Source organism: Mustela putorius, unplaced genomic scaffold (genome assembly GCF_011764305.1).
Source record: "Mustela putorius furo isolate JIRA1106 unplaced genomic scaffold, ASM1176430v1.1 tig00003949_pilon_pilon_pilon, whole genome shotgun sequence".
NCBI lineage: Eukaryota > Metazoa > Chordata > Mammalia > Carnivora > Mustelidae > Mustela > Mustela putorius.
The window spans coordinates 6,739,633-6,758,869 of NW_025422093.1; the positions used below are offsets into that span (position 1 = coordinate 6,739,633).

Below are 19,237 nucleotides of genomic sequence, written 5' to 3' on the forward strand. Positions count from 1 at the left end.
GATGATTCCTTGATAAAGTTTATTATTTTCATGTCGTATTCATTTCTTGTAACAAAAAAAAATTGAATACATGTATTATATGTAGGAATAGTGTGTGATTCTTCAGAGGAATACATGATATCCCTAACTAACCATCTGAAGTACATTTCCTAATGTTGGAGCTAGATTTATTTTAATTTGTACATACATTTTCCTAGTTTTTCTTGTACTGGGGACAGTTGTTTGTTAAGGGATAGAGACATGATGATGTGGTCAACATTGTCCTCAAATTTCTAATCTCTGATCTTCAGGTCAGAACTTTAGTATCTTTTGGCTGAAAGCCATCATAAAGTTTGAATTAAAGAAAAAAAAAAAAGAAAAAATCATGAAAACATACCATAACATTCATGCTAGAACAGAGTTGCAAATATACAAAACTACCATTTAAGAGGTAATTTCTTAAACCTTTGTTAATCTTAAAAGTAAAACAGTCAGGGGTGCCTGGGTGGCTCAGTAGGTTGAGTGGCTGTCTCCTGAATTTGGCTCAGATCGTGGTTATCAGGGTTATGAGATCAAGCCCCACCCTTGGGCTCTGGGCAGGGAGTTGGCTTGAGAAGAGCCCTCTCTCTCTTGTGCTCTCTCCCTCAAATAAGGAAATACATCTTAAAAATAAAAGCTGTTATTTTACAGCAAAAATGAGTTTACTCAAGAATAACACAAAATTGCAATTCAGGACATGCAAGCTACAGTAAAACGATGGACAAGTCTAACAAACAAAGGAGAGGTAGAAAAAATGCAGGAGTTCAGGATGATGATGGTTTCTCTTTGGCGGAATTGCCGGAGCAGTTGATTTCTTGCAGGAGGTCCAAAGTGCATCTTTCCCTTTTGGGGCCTGTAATTAGTGATTCTTTTTGTTGACTATTCTTCTGTTGGGGTCTGTGATGACATGGAGTGATCCAGGCTCTCTCTTTAAGCTGGCGGACTCCACTTCCCATGAGATTTCTCTTTATCAATTTTCACGTTTTCAATACAGCTCTTTAGTTATGGTATCTAAAACAACTTTTATGCTGGCTTTAGAAGGAAATCCAAACAAAAACTCCCCAGAATTTACCCTTTTACCATTATCCAAACACACAGCCTCTCCCTATTTCTGTGCTTTTGTTCCGATGCTCCTTTGTGTGTTCTCCCACCCTTTGCAACTCTGGAAAGGTCTCCTGTAATTTATGCCTATCCTTTGACTATCACCTCTTTTGTAAAGGCTTTTTGAATTGTATCTCTGTCTTTCCCACCACCAGATGTGTGCATATGTGTTTTCAGGGCTTTAATGCCTTTATGCATTATACCTTTAATTTGTCTGATACTGACACACTTCTTCATGCCAGTCACTCTGCAGAGACTGGGGTTACAATGGCCAATAAAGCACTGTCTCTGCTCTCAAGTACCAGTGTATATTTTTAATTAATAGACTTTATTTTCATTTTTTTAAAAGATTTTATTTATTTATTTGACAGAGAGAGACATCATAAGTAGGCAGAGAGGCAGGCAGGGAGAGGGGGAAGCAGGCTCCCTGCTGAGCAGAAAGCCCGATGCGGGGTTCGATCCCAGGACCCCGAGATCATGACCTGAGCCAATGGCAGAGGCTTAGCCCACTGAGCCACCCAGGCGCCCCTGGACTTTTTTTTCTTTTCTTTTCTTTCTTTTTTTAAAAAAATATTTTATTTATTTATTTGACAGAGAGGGAGAGATCACAGGTAGGCAGAGCAGCAGGCAGAGAGAGGGGGTAAGCAGGCTCCCTGCCGAGCAGAGATCCCAGGACCCTGAGATCGTGACCCGAGCCGAAGGTAGAGGCTTTGACCCACTGAGCCATCCAGGCGCCCTTAGACTTTATTTTCTAGAGCAATTTTAGGTTTACAGAAAAAACAGTTGAGTTTGAGTTTGAGATCTTCCATATACTGTCCTGTCTTCCAACCCCACAGGCAGTTTCTTCTGATAGTTGCAGTGATACCTTTGTTATAATTGATGAACAGTTTTGATACATTGTTATTAACTGAAACCCATAGATCACATTGGTGTTCAGGTTTTCTGTTGTGACAAATGTGTAATATCTGTCATCCCTATTGCAGTATCATACTAAACATCCTTCATGTTTCACTTATTGATCCCTTTTCCCTCCCCCAGAGCCTTGGCAACCACTGATTGTTCTATGGTCTATAGATTTGCTTTTTCTCAAATTTCATATAGTTGGAATTATGCAGTATGTAGCCTTCCAGAGGGGCTTCTTTTACTTAGTAATATGTATTTAAGTTTCCTCTTTTTTATTTTGTGTGTGTGTGTGTGTGTGTGTGTGTGTGTCTTGATAGCTGAATGAGATTCCATTGTCTGGATGTACCACAGTTTATTTATCCATTAACCTGCTGAAGGGCATCTTGGTTGTTTCTAAGTTTTGGCAATTATAAATAAAGCTGCTATAAACCTTCATGTGTACTTTTTTGGGTGGACATAGTTTTTAACTTATTTGTGTTAGGTGTCATGAAGCCTAATTGCTGGATTGTATTGTAAGACTATAGTCAGCTTTGGGTGCCTGGGTGGCTCAGTTGGTTAAGCGACTGCCTCCGGCTCAGGTCATGATCCCCGAGTCCAGGGATAGTCCCTCATCAGGCTCCCAGCTCTATGGGGAGTCTGCCTCTCCCTCTGACCTTCTCCTCTCTCATGCTGTCTTTTTAAAAGACTTTTTAAAAGAAACTCTTCAAAAAAAGAAAGAAAAAAGACTGTAGTTAGCTTTGTAAGAAACTACCAGTTGTGATTGTAACATTTTTCACTCAGCCTTATGAGAGTTCCTTTTGCTCCACATCTTTGTCAGCACTTGGTATTGTCAGTGTTTGGGATTTTTACCCATTTTAATAGGTATTTGGTGGTTTCTCATTGTTTTAATTTGCAATTCCTTGATAGCATATGATGTTACTCATCTTTTCATGTGCTTATTTGCCATTTATATATCTCATCTGGTGAAGTTCCTGTTCAGATCATTTGCCCATTTTAATTTTTATTTTATTTATTTATTTTCCTGCATTTTTTTTTTAAAGATTTTATTTATTTATTTGACAGAGAGAGATGACAAGCAGGCAGAGAGGCAGGCAGAGAGAGAGGAGGAAGCAGGCTCCCTGCTGAGTGGAGAGCCCAATTCGGGGCTTGATCCCAGGACCCTGAGATCATGACCTGAGCCGAAGGCAGCAGCTTAACCCACTGAGCCACCCAGGAGCCCCTATTTTCCCGCATTTTTAAATTGGATTATTTCCTATTTGTTTAGTTCTAAGAATTTTTTGTATAATTTGGATACAAGTCCTTTATCAGATATATACTTTGTAAATATTTTCTCTCATTCATTTATGTTTATTTAATTAATTAATGTTATCTATTTATTTTTAAAGATTCTATTTATTTGTCAGAGAGCACAAGCAGGGAGAGTGGCAGGCAGAGGGAGAAGCAGGTTCCTTGCTAAACAAGGAGCCTGATGCGGGACTTGATCCCAAGATCCTGGGATCATGACCTGAGTAAAAGGCAGACACTTAACTTCTCTCATTCTTTTAATAGTGTCTTTCATAGGGTAGAAGTTTTTGATTTTAATAGAGTCCAACTTAAATTTTTCTTTCATGATGATGCCTTTGGTATTGTATCTAAAACTCATCACCAAACCCTGTATGTCTAGATTTTTTCCTAAATTTCCTAAAAGTTTTATGGTTCTATGTTTTGTAGATTTACAGTTATAGGGCCACAATTCATTTTGAGTTAATTTTTGTGCCAGGTGTAAGGTCTTTGTCTGGATTCATGTTTTTGTATATGGATGTCCAGTTTTCTAAAACCATTTGTTGAAAAGACTATCCTTTCTTCATTAAATCAGTTTTGCTCTTTTGTTAAAGAAGACTTGAATATATTTGCTTGCGTCTATTTCTGGGTTCTTTACTCTTTTCCATTGATCTGTTTGTCTATTTGTGTACCAATAATAGCCTGTCTTGATTGCTGTAGCTCTGTAGTAGGTCCTCAAGTCGGGAAATGTCAGTTTGTTGATACTGTGCTGTTTTTTTTCTGGGTCTTCTGCCTCTCCATATAAACATTAGAATCACTTTTTTGATATCCATGAAATAACTTACTGGGGTTTAGAAGTACAACATAGTGATTTGACAACTCTATATCTTGTGTAATACTCATGAGAACTGTAGTTACCATCTGTCACCATACAATGCTATTACAGTGCTATATACTGTCGCCCACGGCCGGCAAGAATGACATGGTATGGTGTTAATGCTTCATCTGTTTATTTCGTCAACTTCCTTAGCTTATATACAGCAGGGTGACCAATAGGGGCCAAACAATGGGGAGAGCCAATGAGAGTCCTGTTACTATGCTGATTAAATTTGAAACAGCCAATGACTATGTCCTTCTTTAGGCGGGCTTCACCAGAACGTTCGTTGTTTACTTGCAGCGTATTTTGCTGGTAGTGAGCCAAGCGCCATCTTGTAATGGCGGGGATTTTCCCAGCTGGAGGCGGTCCCCGACAATATACCATTTCCTATATTCATCCCTGTGACTTACTCGTTCCAGAACTGGAAGCCTGTGCCACTCCCCTTTACCTATTTTGTGTGTCTCCCACCCTCTTCCCTTCTGTTAACTACCAGTTTGTTCTCTGTATTTATGGACTTGTTTCTGCTTTTGTGTATATGTTTTGATTTTTAGATTCCACATATAAGTGAAATCATATGGTATCTCCTCTATTTCAGTTAGCATAGAGTTATACTAGGTCCATCCGTGTTGTAATGGGTGGTTGTAAAGTGTTACAAATGGTTAGATCGTATTCTTTTTAGTGGCTGAATGATATTCCTGTGTACACATATAGGTATGTGTGTGTACAATATCTTTTTTATCCATTTATCTGTCAGTGGACATTTGGGTTGCTTTCATGTCTTGGCTATATTAAGTAATGCTGCAGTAAAAATAGAGGTGCATATATCTTTTAAATTAGTGTTTATGTTTTCTTTGGGTAAATGCTCATAGCGGAATTACTGGATTGTGTAGTATTTCTATCTTTAATTTTTTTATAAAGATTTTTATTTATTTATTTGACAGAGAGACACAGCGAGAGAGGGAACACAAGCAGGGGGAGTGGGAGAGGAAGAAGCAGGCTTCCCACCAAATAGGGAGCCTGATGCGGGGCTTGATCCCAGGACCCTGGGATCATGACCTGAGCTGAAGGCAGACGCTTAACTACTGAGCCACCCAGGCGCTCCTCTATCTTTAATTTTTTGACCCTATACTGTTTTCCACAGTGACTGTACAGATTTACATTTTCAGCAACAGTGCATGAGGGTTTCTTTTCCTCCACATCTTTGCAATACTTGTTATTTGTTGTCTTTTTTATACCAGCCATTCTGGCAGGTGTAAGGTGGTACCTCTGTGGTTTTGATTTACATTTCACTGATGATGAGTGATGTTGAGCATCCTCTCATGTGTCTGTTGACCATCTGCTGTGTTCTTTGGAAAAATGTCTCTTCAGGTCCTCTGCTGGTTTTTAAATTGGAATATTTGGTTTTTTGGTGTAACTTGCTATGATTTTGATTGAGATTGTATCAGATCTGTAGATTAGGTTGTAAGAATTGACATCCCAATAATATTAAATCTTCTGGTCCATGGGGGTGCCTGGGTGGCTCAGTCAGTTAAGTATCCTACTTTTGATTTTGGCTCAGGTCATGATCTCAGGGTTGTGGGGTTAAAGCCTTATGTTGGGCTCCATGCTGGTAATGGAGCCTGCTTGGGATTCTCTCTCTCTTTCCCTTACCCTCTGCTTAGTTGCTTAGTTGGTTAAGTGTCCTACTCTTGATTTTGGCTCAGGTCATGATCTCAGGGTCATGAGACTGAGCTCTCCTTTGGGCTCCACAATCAGTGGGGAGGCTGCTTGAGGTTCTCCCTTTCCCTCTTCTCCTCTCCTCTCCCCGCTCTCTTTCAAATAAGTACATACGTTAAAAAAAAAGAGAGAGAGAGAATGATGTTAGGGTTGTTGGGATGGCACAGTCGTTTAAGTGTCTGACTCTTGGTTTCAGCTCAGGTCATGGGCTCAGGTTGTGAAATAGAGCCCTGTGTTGGGTTCTGCACTCAGTGGGAAGTCTGCTTGAGATTCTCTCTCTCCCTTCTGCCCCTCCCCATTTCCCCTACTTGCTCTCTCCCACACACTCTCTAAAATAAATAATAAATCTTTTAAAAAGTGATGTTAGCTGTAGGTGTTTTGTAGATGCTTTTAAATCAAATTCGGAACTTCTTCTCTATTCTTAATTGTCGAGAGTTTTTTAATCATAACTGAATTTTGGCTGTTGTCAAATGCTTTTTCTGTTTCTGTTGATAAAATCATAACTTCTCTCTCTCTCTCTTTTATAGCTTGTTGATGTGATGGATCCCAGTAAATGATTTTCAAATGTTTTAGACCTGCCTTGCTATTTGGAATAAATCTCACTTGGTTGAGATGTGTAATTATTTTTTTACATTGTTATACTTGATTTGTTAATGTTTTGTTAAGGGTTTTTGTGTCTGTGTTCATGAGAGGTATTGATTTGTAGTTTTCCTTTTTTATAATGTTTTGGGTTTTGGTACTAGAGTAATCCAGGCCATCTGTCCTCCCTCTGGGGTGCCTAGATGGCTCAGTTGGTTAGGTGTTGGTTAGATCTTCAGCTCAGTTGGTTAGACCTTCAGCTCAGGTTATGATCTTGGGGTTCTGGGATCAAGCCTCACGTGGGGTTCTCTGCTTGGTAGGGAGTCTGCTTTTCCCTCTCCCTCTGCCCCTCCTCCACACTTGTGCTTTCCCTCTCAGTCTCTCTCAAATAAATAAAATCTTTAAAAAAAATACAAAAGAAATAAAAAGAAATATTCCCTCTAGTTATAATTTCTGAAAGAAATTGTAGAAAACTGGTACAGTTCCTTTCAATAATGTTTTATAGACATCACCAGAGAACAGTTCTGGAAGGTTATTATTTCTGTTTATGAATATTACTAATTATTGATTCAGTTTATTTAACAGATACAGGCCTATTCAGAGTACCTATTTCTTCCTGTATGACTTTTGGTAGATATAAAAGTATCTTTTAGGGCGTCTGGGTGGTTCAGTGGGTTAAAGCCTCTGCCTTCGGCTCAGGTCATGATCCCAGGGTCCTGGGATCGGGCTCTCTGGGGTCGGGCTCTTGGCTTGGCGGGGAGCCTGCTTCCTCCTCTCTCTCTCTGCCTGCCTCTCTGCCTACTTGTGATCTCTGTCTGTCAAATAATAAAATCTTTAAAAAAAAAAGTATCTTTTAAGAAATCAATGCATTTCATCTAGGTTCTCAAATCTGTAGGCATAGAACTGTACATATATTCTTTTATTATCCTTTTGGAGTCTATGAATCTGTACTGATGACTCTTCTTTTATTTGTGATATTAGTGACTTGTGTTTTTTTTTTTCTTGCTGAGCTTGGCTGGATCTTAATCAACTCTGTTGGTCTTTTCAAAGATCAGCTTTTGGTATTGTTGATTTCCTTTATTGATTTGATTTCAGTTCATTATTTCCTTTTTTATGCTTTAGACTTATATTGTTCTTAGTTCTCTAGTTTTTAAGATTAAAGCTTAGATTATTTTAGATCTTTCTAATTATGCATTTAATGCTACAAATTTTTCAAGAAGCAGTGTTTTCATTATATCACTTATATTTTGATCTGTTGTATTTTCATTTTGTTTACTATATTTTAAATTATTCTTGAGATTTCTTCTTTGATTCATGTAGTATTTAAATGTGTGTTTAATTTCTAATTTGAGATTTTTTAGCTATCTTTCTGTTATCAATTTCTATTTTAATTCCATTGTGATCTGCGAGCAAACTTCATATCATTTATTTTGTCTAAATTTGTTAAGGTGTGTTTTATGATTTATCAGAATGATCTGTCTTGGTGAATGTTCCATGTAAGCTTGAGAACAATGTGTATTCTGCAGTTGTTGGATGAAGTATTCTATAAATGGCAATTAGATACAATTGTTTAAGGGTACTACTTGGTTCAACTGTGTCCTTCTTGATTTTTTTGCCAGCTGGATCTGTCAATTACTGATAAGAGTATTGAGGTCTCCACAATAATAGTTGATTCTTTTTTTTTAAATCTCTTTTTCCTGTAGTTCTAGCAGTTTTTGCTTCACATATTTTGACATTCTGTTGTTAGACACATATACATTAGTGTTTGTTATGTCTTTTTTTTTTTTTTAAGATTTTATTTATTTATTTGTCAGATTGAGTGAGCACAGGCAGACAGAGAGACAGGCAGAGGCAGAGGAAGAAGCAGGCTCCCTGCTGAGCAAGGAGCCGGATGTGGGACTCAGTCCCAGGACCCTGGGATCATGACCTCAGCCAAAGGCAGCCGCTTAACCAACTGAGCCACCCAGGCGTCCCTGTTATGTTTTTTTTAAAACATTGAACTTTTAAATCATTATGTAATGCTCCTTTTTATCCTTGGTATTTTCCCTTGCTATGAAGTCAGGTTTTTCTGAAATTAACATTACTATACTAGTTTCTTTTGTTTCATGTTAATAGTGATATGTCTTTCGTCATCCTTTTATTTTTCATCTATGTGTACTTTATTTTTTTTTAAAGATTTTATTTATTTATTTGACAGACAGAGATCACAAGTAGGCAGAAAGGCAGGCAGAGAGAGAGGGGGAAGCAGGCTCCCTGCTGAACAGAGAACCTGATGCGGGGCCCTATCCCTGGTATCATGACCTGAGCCGAAGGCAGAGACTTTAACCCACTGAGCCACCTAGGCACCCCTCTATGTGTACTTTATATTTAAAATGGTATTCTGGTAGACTTTTTTTTTTTAGTGCATTCTAATAGTCTGTCTTTTAGTTTGTGTATTTAGCCCATTCATGTTTGAAGTGGGTATTTAAATTAATAGCTGGATTAATATCTACCATATTTTGATTTCTTTTTAAATTTTTTACTCTGTTCTTTCTTTTTTGCTTTCCAGTGAGTTTTCTTCTTTTTCCCTTTTCTGGTTTTAACTGATCATTTTATACAATGATTCCATTTTCTCTCCTCTCTTAACATATGAATTATGCTCCTTAAAATTTTTTTCATGTTTGCTGTAGAGTTGGTTATATTAATTTATAGATAATGCATGCCCACTTTCAAATAACACCATCCATTACACAAGTAATGCAAATAATTTATAATACAATGTTCCCAATTCCTCCCTCTTATCTCTTATAACATTGTTGTCATTCATTTCACTTATCTCTAGACTATAATCGCTGTATATATTGTTGCTATATTTAATCAACATGAGTTGTTATTGAGCAAACTCTTATCTGCTAGATAAGTTAAGAATAAGAAAAGTAAAATATTTTACTTTACCTTAATTTATTCCTTCTCTAATCTTCTTTTATTAATATGGATCTGAGCTTCTGATTTTTATCATTTTCCTTTATTTCTCACTACTATTGTCAAATAATCTCATTGGATACAGAATTTTTGGTAGGTTTTTTTTTTTTTCTTTTAGGACTTTAAATATTTTATGCCACTCACTTGTTTGCATTGTTTCTGAAGAGAAATTGGATGTAATTCTTATTTTTGTGCCTCTTTAGGTAAGGTGTTTATTTCCTCTTGGTTCTTTCAAGATTTTTCTCTTTGTGTTTGATTTTTTGCAGTTTTGGATATGATATGTCAGGGTGTAGATTTATTTTTTTTAAAGATTTTATCATTAAAAAAAAAGTAGAAGACGTCAGTGAAGGGAGGTAGGGGAGAGAAGGGGCGGGGAGTGGGCTGGCAGGACAAGGGGACCTCTTCCAAACGTCGGATCCTGACCCTCCTTCCCTGACCTCCGCAGCCCACTGCCAGTCCCTTCTCTAGCCTGAAGGCAGGGGACCCCCCCCCCCCCCCAGCCACCATCTTCTAAAGACCCGGGAGTGGGATCTCAGTTTGGGCTCCAGGCAGAGGTGATGGCAGAAGTGGGGCGCAGGGCCTAGGGGCCTTGTCTTTGTCCTTGAGAGACCCTCGAGTGGGTGCTCAGGCCCCCATGTCCCAGTGGGCCCCAGGGAGGTAGGCATTGCATTGGGACCTTAGGAGGTGGGGTCCTGAAGTCAGGGGGCCAGGCGGGGACCGGAACCAGGTGTGAGCTTAGTGGTCACAGTCCGGAGGCTGGGGTATTTGTCCTGAATCTATAGATAATGCCACTCTCCTTCTAAGTTCAAACTCATTCCCATCAACCCTGGAGGCCTGACAGTCATGTGTGGCTGAGCTTCCGTGTAGCCCCCCATGGGCTGGCCCTCTGGGCTGAAGGCTGCACTCTGCCCTGTGCGGTTGGATTGATCAATCATTGGTTGCACGATGCGTCTCCGGGCGTTGATGAACCAGTTGTTGACTTGCAGGATCGTGAGCCCGGTGTCCTGCGCCAGCTGCTTCTTCTGCTCCTCCGAGGGGTATGGGTGCGAGAGGTGCTGGAACAGCCATGCTCTCATGATGTTAGTAGCCACCTTGGGGAAGATCCCCCTCTTCTTATTCTGCCGCCGCTCCTGGTCCAGCTCCTCGTCCTCTCCCCCGGAACTGGGAGAGGCCACACTTGTGTCTAGTCCATCTCCTTGGTCACTGGAGTTGTCCCCACTCTGGGAGGCTAGGCCCCCACTGGATGGTCCCGGGGTCCCCAAATGTACAGACCCGCTGTCCTCATGGTCTCTCATCCACATATTATTCTGATCCGGGAGGCTGGGGCAGGAGGCCGGGTAGTCCTCGAGGTCCTCCCTGCAGCCACCGTCCCGATCCTCGATGACCAGGTCGATGGGCATCTTTCCCTTGAGGCAGGTGATGTAGCGGTGACAGACGTTGTCGCACAGGTCGTGGACCTTCTCCAGCTCCAGCAGGTGGAAACGGAGCACCTGGATGGCCTGTATCATCAGATTGTCCAGCTCCGGGTTGGAGGAGAAGAGGGGCCTCTCAGAGCGCACCTGCTTGGCAAAGGCAGCAATGTCCTCGTTGAAGGAATCAGAGGAGCATACGTCATCACCTGGAGGTGTGCCCAGCCCAGTACCGGCCCCATCCCGGGGGGAGCACGTGGCCAATTCACATTTCTCAAAGACCAGGGCCAGCAGTGGGAAGAGTGGGTGTCTGTAGATCTCATCCTTCTCCCTCCTCAGGCCATCACTGTCCAAGCCCAGGGGCTGGGGTTGGGGAGGCCAATGGGGGCCATAAGGCCCGGGGGCTCTCAGTGCCAAGGGCAGTGCCTCTAAGAAGCCAGCCAGGGCTGCAGTGCTGTCTACAATGCCTGGGTAGTGGGGCAGCTCATCATACTCCCATCCTTGCTTTGGGCCAGCTTCTGCAGAGTCCAGCCTCAGACGGTGGCCAGGCAAGGAGCGAAGTGGATAGGCACTGAAAGTGGGTAAGGGGAGGAGAGATCCCCTGAGAATCAGATCTGTCCTTGTGGCTAGGCTATGGTGGTGCCCCGCTTAGATGTTCAGGATGTAGATTTTTAGTATTTATCATGTTTGGTATTCTCTGAGCTTCCTGGATCTGTGGTCTAGTGTCTGTAGTTCATCAGCTATAATCTCCTGTTACCAGACAGGAGCCAGACTGATTAGGTCTTAGTCTTTTAAGGAGCCCTTGGACCGTGACCTTCAAAGTACTTCTTAGCCTTTCTTTTCCACCTTAGGAGAGAAAGGAAGCCCCAGACATGCTGGCATTGAACATTGTGCCCAGGTAGGTTAGACTTTTGGTAAAACCCAGGGGTCATTCAGTCTTTTGCAAATTAGTTTTCCCCAAGGGCATACTTTTGTTAAGGAAAACAGAGCTCAGGATCTGTTTTAAAGTGACTGCCTGTCCCCTCTCCCTCCCAGAAATGTGAGGGGAGTTATCCTCAGAACCTGATGGAATTCCTGGAAGTGAAACTCATGGAGGGATTGGGGCTCTATTAAGGCTGGGACCCTTAGAAGTTTAAACTCTCAAACCTGCCCAGAATCCTGACTAAGGTGTGGCTATGACTATATTACTTGCCTAGATTAGGAATACTAGAAGGTAAAAGCATCTAATTTGTAGCCATTTGATAAGTTTCCCAGGTTTGTGGTTGTCTCCTTTTGCCCCACCCTTTCAGTACAAAATTTGGGCTACTACGTTGCTAAGGGTTGGTTTTACTGTAGGTCCACCAAGTAACTGTATTTTGTGGATTGTTTTCATGGCCTCTCATGTTCCTTGAATGTAGCATTTCCTTTCTTGTGTGCTTTCCCAGGAAAGAAAATAATTATCCAGATATTTAAATTGCTCCAGTTGAGAAAAAGGATTTTTAACAAATAGCTCATTGGAATTTACCACATTTTCCTCCCTCTTTTTTTGGATGATAAGAGCTCACATTTACTGAAACTCTACTATGTGCCAACTGTAGTTTTAAAATCATTAGTTCTATTAACTCATTTGATTGTTATAACACTGCTGTGAGATAGGTGTAATTACTGATCCCATTTTATGGATGAAGGAATTGAAGATTAGAGAGATTAGAACAATGGGTTAAGGTCACACATTTAAAAACAGAGCTCAACTTCAATCCTAGGCAGTCTGGCTCAGATTCCAGGATTTACGATTTTTCTTTTCTTTACTATATCCACATACTACTATATTTAAGTAGTATTCTTTAAGTCAACTCATGTTTTACAAATATAAATTCTTTTTGAAAGGAAACTTGACATCCCTGTTGTAAATTGAAATGGTTTACTGAAACCATAGTTTACTGAAACCATGATTTACTGAAATAGAAAGTCAATATAAAATCTTGATGAAAATAAAACAATGCTGCAAAAAACAAATTTCTCAAAACTTTGATCCAAGAGTGCCTGGGTGGCTCAGTCGGTTAAGCATCTGCCTTCAGCTCAGCTCATGATCCTGGACTCTGCTTGTGTGCCCTTCAGCTGCTTGTGCTCTCTGTCTCTCTCTCTCTCTCAAATAAATAAATAAATAAAAATCTTAAAAAAAAAAAAAAAAAAAAAAAAAAAACTAACCCAAAACTTTGATCCAAGAACTGCTTTTTTCTTTTTTGAAAGGCAAGACTGCACTTGTCAAAGTGTTAGTCTCCAAATTAAATTACATTTCTTGATGTAGTAAGAATGAATCAGAGAATATTGACAAGAGAAAAAGTGATTCAGTTTTTGTAAGTCTCCTTCCTTCTGTTTGACTTTCTTTGGAGAAACTACTCACCTGTTAACTTAGTTCTAAAAATGCAGCAGTGTATTGTTCAGCACACAGAAGAAGCATGAGTGAGTGGCACATACGTAAACAGGTATTTATTAAATGGTAGTTATCATTATTGTTAAAATCCAGATATCCTATTACACATAAGGATTGACTTATAAAAATAATTTTGTTAGGATTTATAATTCTTAGGTTAACCTAGCCCAGAGGTCCTCATTTTTTCTCTTTTGGATGACACATTCTTCTTCCATATATACAACAGATATTTCTACTTCCCCAGATAGAAAAAAACGAACAACAGACCTTAAAAACACCCGGTTCTCTCTCTCTCTTTTTTTTATTTGCACGTGCCTAGGTTATTTAGCACTCCTCTTCACTGCTTATACAGTACCACCTGGAATTAACAGGACAAAGGGGAAAAGGGATGTGTGGATGTGTAAGATGTGGTCTCATTTATGCTGCAGGCAACACTCAGTAGGGCTTACGTTTCCTGTATTGTATATCCTTATCACCCTATTTCTTTCTTTTAGTCACAACTGTTTAAAAATATTTTCCTTCCTTCCTAACATATTTCACTGTGGAAAATGTGGCAAGTACATAAAGCATAGGCTAAAGCCTCTGCCTTCAGCTCTGGTCATGATCCCAGGGTCCTGGAGTTGAACCCTGCATGGGCTTCCTGCTTGATGGGAAACCTGCTTCCTTCTCTCCCATTCCCATTGCTTGTGTTCCCTCTCTAGTTGTGTCTCTATCAAATAAGTAAATAAAATCCTTTAAAAAAAGAAAAGGGGGTACCTGGGTGGCTCATTTGGTGAAGCTGCTGCCTTTGGGGCTCAGGTCATGATCCCAGGTCCTGGGATGGAGCCCCACCCCACATGAGACTCCCTGCCTGGCAGGGAGCCTGCTTTTCCCCCTTCCTCTCCCCGCCACTCCCCTTGCTTATGCTTTCCCTCTCTGTCAAATAAATTAAAAAAAAAAAAATCTTAAAAAAAAATAAAAAGAGAATTTAGATTTTAAAAGTGGAGTAATTGATTGTAGCCTCCTAATAATTTTACATTGGAACTCCTGTAGTCTAAAATTAGATTTTACACGTTCTGAATTATTCATAACAGTGTTGTAATTATTCTGTTACAATAATGATTGTGACTGGAAGGTTAGCAGTTACTTTTTGTTGTTTTTTGTTTTGACAAAGTGGCATTATATTAAATATTAATTGTGGGGTGCCTGAGTTGCTCAGTTGGTTAAGCTTCCGACTCTTCATTTCAGCTCAAGTCCTGATCTCAGTCCTGAGATGGTGCTGCGCTGGACTCCATGCTCTGTGGAGGGTCAGTTTGAAGACTCTCTCTCCACCTGCTTGCATGCGTGCATGTGTTCTCTCTCTCAAATAAATAAATCTTAAAAAAAATACTGTGAACTCCTAGAATTTACAGTGAAGGACTTCATACCTACTTGAACACATTAATCAGGTGTGAAACATATGTGAGTATGTGTATATGAACATACACATGTGTGTGTATTCATGCTCAAGAATATTTACTGCCATGAATACTGCCTTTGTTTATGTCTCCCCAGCATTGTAACAATTTTTATTTGCTTTGGTTTCAAAATATATAGTCAAATTATGTTCAGCATGTTTCTGTATACAATATAAATTCGTTTACAGGCCTGAGTTTATTGTGCTTTAAGTATTTGTGACATGTTCTACAAGTTGTTGGACTTGATTTTGTTAATTAAGTTTAGTAAATTTGAACATTTGGTCCACCAGAAACAATGACAGCAATTGTGGCAGTTTCAAGAACAAACGAGTCTGTCCAAAAAAAATTAATTTACTATTCATGAGCACCTAACATTTCATTAAATCAATTATATCCATACAACACTTACAATATAAGGAGAGTAAAGCGGTGTTCAGACTCTTGCAGTGTGAGGAAGGAAGAAGCTCTATTAGAAAATAAAACTGGAAAGATTCCATGTACCGGAGCTACAAACCGTCATGCCCCATGATGGCACTGGTGATGGCTTGTCATTGTGACCCACGTGCTGACATGGGTGGCCGCTTGCTCCAAGGAATGCACTGGTGTTCCTTGTAGTTTCCATATTGTGGGGAAAATGTCTGTCTAGCTGGTATCCACACCCTCCGAGTTAAAATAAATTGGAAATCTGAGTGGAACAGTAACTGTTGGATACATCTATATTCCTTCTTTTACTCACGCTCATTTCCTTGAATGACCTTTGTACTTCTTTTTTGTAGAGTCTCTTTGTTGGAGAAGGTCAGGAGGACAACATTATTAAAATTCTTTAGATCTCTCTCTCTTCACCACTATAATATGTTGCTTTTTCTGAGGTTATCTTTTCTTTTGAGTTTCAGGATAAAGGCCTTTTGCTCTAAAATCTCTGGTTTTTTGGATACTTGTTTTTTGTATAATTGCACTAATCTTTCAGAGTTTAGGCACATGATGATTGCTGCTACTTATGCAGGGTAAGTATTCAGTCAGCCTGGATTAAAATGTGTTGTAGAGCTTAGGTTTTTTATTTCTACTGGTATTAAATTAAGATAGTATATAGAGAGAAACAAAACTAATACTGAAGTGAAAAGAAGCGATAAAAATAGTGTATTTGACATTTACCTGTAGTGACTTTAAACTTCTTGGATGCTGATGGCATGTTGTTTGATTTTGACTCCATATGATTAGGAGTGTACTAAGGCTATTATGGTTAACTTTTGGAGAGGCAGTAAGTCTTAGGGGTTGAGAGCACAGCCCTGGAATCAGACTGTATGGGATGGAAGACAGGCTCTGCCATGTGTTTGTTCTGACTTTGAGCAGGTACTTAGTTTTGCTAATCCTCAATAAATGTATAAACTGTATTCCCGTTTTTACCATTGTTATTACTTTAAACTTCTAGAACATCTTCATTTTCTTGTGGTTTGTTGGTCTACACATCAAATTCCCAAACCAAAGCTAAGTTTAGAGCTTTGCTTGAACCTCACAAGAACTCATATGAGAAATGTCAACCTTTAATGGTGAAGAAACAATCAGGTATTAAAGGTAATGTCTGTCCTACAATTACATGGACATAATGGATATAAATGTTTGGAAAACTGTTGGTACTTAAAGGCTTATTACTCAGCTGCAGAGTACTTCATGCATACAGTCATTTTGTAAAACTTAGGAGGCATGTTTAAAATGGCTTTTGTAAAAAAAAAAAATAATAATGCCTTTTCTGCAAATAACAATTTCCAGTGTACCTCTCCCTCCCCAGATTTCTTACCTCCATCTCCCCACTTACCTGCCCACTTGAAGTCATTCTGCTCTGGGAGGAAACCCTACTTAGCACACTCTGTAAGACCCATGCTGACGATTATCTTCCCATGAATAAGGAGTTCAAATGATCTTGAAACCATTTTCCCTTTACCCACCTTTTAATCTCTTCATAAATTTGCCTGGTGATAGGGTAATGATTGTTTTTTCTTACCAGACTTTGTTTTAGGTGGTATTTTAAAGGCTTGTCTCTCCTTTGTTCTTGTGAGTCCATTTCAGGTTCTCTCACTTACTTTCTTCATCTTCTTTAATGAGTTTTTCTTCTGCGTGGGAAGCATTTGATAAGTAAGTTTATGGCAAGGGTTGGTGAACTTTTGGTAAAAGGGGCAGGTGGTAAATGTTTAGGTTTGGCAGGGTCTTTATCACAACTACTCAACTCTGTTGTAGCTTGAACAAAGCCAGAGATAATGCACACAGATAATACATAAAGGAATGAGTATGCTTGTGTTCTAATCAAGAGTATATGTGTGTGTGTTTGTGTGTGTGTGTGTATTTAATCCCAGCCCCCCCCAATGAAGTTTTATTATGGACACCGAAATGTGAATTTTGAATGATTTTTGTGTGTCATAAAGTAGTCTTTTTGATTTTTCCCAATCAATTAAAAATGTAGACTTATTCTAAACTTGGTGGGCTATACAAAAGCAGGTAGATTTGGTGCCTGCATTGTTGCCTGTGGACTTCTGGTCTGGTGTCTTACCTATATGACAAGGGCAGTGTTGATAAAGTATCCATAAATGCTACATGTTATTTCTATTATGAGCTTTTGCTCCTTTGAAGTACTTTATTAATAAGTAATAAAAGTATGACGTGTGGTATTCTGGTTATGTATTGCTGTGTGAAAAGTCATTCACTAACTTAGGGGCTTAAAGCATCAATTTTTTCTTCTCTCTCCTATTTCTCTTCGTAGACTCAGTTCAGCTCTCTTACTTAGTGGCCAGAGCTGGGCTGGAGTCATTGGAAGGCTCACGTGCACTGGATTTCTAAGATGACTTGCTCTGGTGGCTGATGGTTGATGCTGGTGCAGGGAGCTCTGTCTTCCATGGCCTATCCCTGTGGCCTGGGCTTTTCACAGAGTAGCAGCTGGGCTTTAGGACGGGGTGACCCAAGAGTCCCAGGTAGAAGTGCCAAAGCTTCTTAGGACCTGTCCTAAGAAGTCACACAGTATCATTTTCAACACATTCTGTTGACCAAAAGGAAAGTGTTAGGGCCAACCCAAATTCAAGGGCCTACACAAGGGCATGAACACCTAGGGGTGTCATTCACTAGAGAGCTGTCTTTGAAGACTAGTTACCATATGGGGTGTTCTTTCATGAATTCAAGGTAACTGGTCCTGTTTGGAGAGGGTAAGGATAATTAGAAAGGGAAATATAATTGGAGAAAAATAAAATTTCTGATACATATTTTGTCATATGTAGCTATACATAGCTCCCCCCTCCCCTACTTTTAAAATATTTCATAATAGGGAGTGTCTGGGTGGCTCAGTCGGTTAAGCGTCTGTCTTCCGCTCAGTTCATGATCCCAGGGGCCTGGGAGCAAGTCCTGCATCAGGCTCTCTGCTCAGCAGGGAGTCTGCTTCTTCCCTTCCCTCCGCTGCTCCCCCTGCTTATGCTCTCTCTCTCTGTGTCAAATAAATATCTTAAAATTTTTTTTTAAATATACAAAAGTAGGAAGAATAGTAGAATGGACTCTTGTTTACCTATCACTCAACAAACATGGAGTCATGGCTAATCTGATTTCATTTACACCCACCTATTTATTTTGAAGCAAATTAAAGACACTATAACGTTTCAGATCTACATATTTCCCTTATATCTCTGAGAGATAAGAATAAAAAAAAATAATAACCTTACTAACCTAACCATAGTATCTAAATCTTAAACAATTCCTAAAACTTCAATAGTGTAATCCTTTTATTTAAGGGATTTATTTAATTAAATAACCAGGAAGTTCAAATTTCTAAATTGTCTATTAAATATCACAATTTTTTTATTTATATTTTTTTAGATCAAGATCCTATAAAGAGTCACACATTGTAATTGGTCAGTATATCTCCTGACTCTCTTTTGATCTATCATTGGTTTCTCCTTTTTTTTTTTTTTCTTTTCAATTTATTTGTTAAAGAGAACAAGTCCTTGTTTGCTGGTTGCTTTCCCCTGATTGCATCACAGTCACAATAATATCATTGAATTGGTTTTATTATTCCTTATAAATTGGGGGTTAAATTTAGCAGCTCCATCAGATTCAGATTTGTTTTTGGATAGAACTTCTTAGGTTGTGTGGTATGTTCTTTCATGTGGATGCAAAATAATGAATGCTTGTCTCTTTATTGAAGAAAAATGCCCATATCCACTAATTTTTAGAAAGTGCAAAATGGTGATATTCTGATTCTAGAATCCGCCCTCCTTTTCTAAATTTCTAATTCATTTTCTTTTATTGGCGGAAATACAGCCATAAAGAGAAAAAGCCTTAAATCCCCCGTTTGCTCATCTTTTGGCATTTACATAGGGAATTTTCAGAATCATGAGTTAGTTTACTTGTCTCCTTTGGTCTCACATGTATATTCTCCTTTTTACCCCAAAATTCAGTTTTCTAGGCCCCCAGGACTAGACTATCAAATAATTAGTCTTTTGATTTTTATCATAGTATGCACTGAGTCTCAAAATAATACAAGTACTATAACCAACAATATGATTTCTGTCAAGTATGTTTCCTTCCCTGG

The 19,237-nt window shown here is 39.4% G+C and overlaps 2 protein-coding genes across 2 annotated transcripts in view; one reads left to right on the forward strand and one right to left on the reverse strand.

The window, feature by feature from the left end:
- ANK3 (ankyrin 3) overlaps nucleotides 1-19,237 on the forward strand; it is a 671,415-nt gene that overhangs the window by 16,859 nt on the left and 635,319 nt on the right. The gene's annotated exons all lie outside the window — the stretch shown is intronic.
- LOC101684571 (homeobox protein Meis3-like) lies at nucleotides 9,915-17,559 on the reverse strand. Its single transcript, XM_045069898.1, has 2 exons — nucleotides 17,486-17,559; nucleotides 9,915-11,395 (listed from the first exon to the last, which is right to left on the reverse strand). Exons 1-2 carry the CDS (start codon nucleotides 17,557-17,559, stop codon nucleotides 10,192-10,194), a joined length of 1,278 nt encoding a protein of 425 aa, XP_044925833.1. The 3' UTR covers nucleotides 9,915-10,191.

Coding starts and splice junctions, on each gene's coding strand:
- LOC101684571 (XM_045069898.1), bottom strand. CDS start 17,559: ATGGAAGACAGAGCTCCCTGCACCAGCATCAACCATCAGCCACCAGAG. Junction 11,396..17,485: donor ATCTTAGAAATCCAGTGCAC/GTGAGCCTTCCA, acceptor ACCCACTTTCAG/TGCCTATCCACTTCGCTCCT.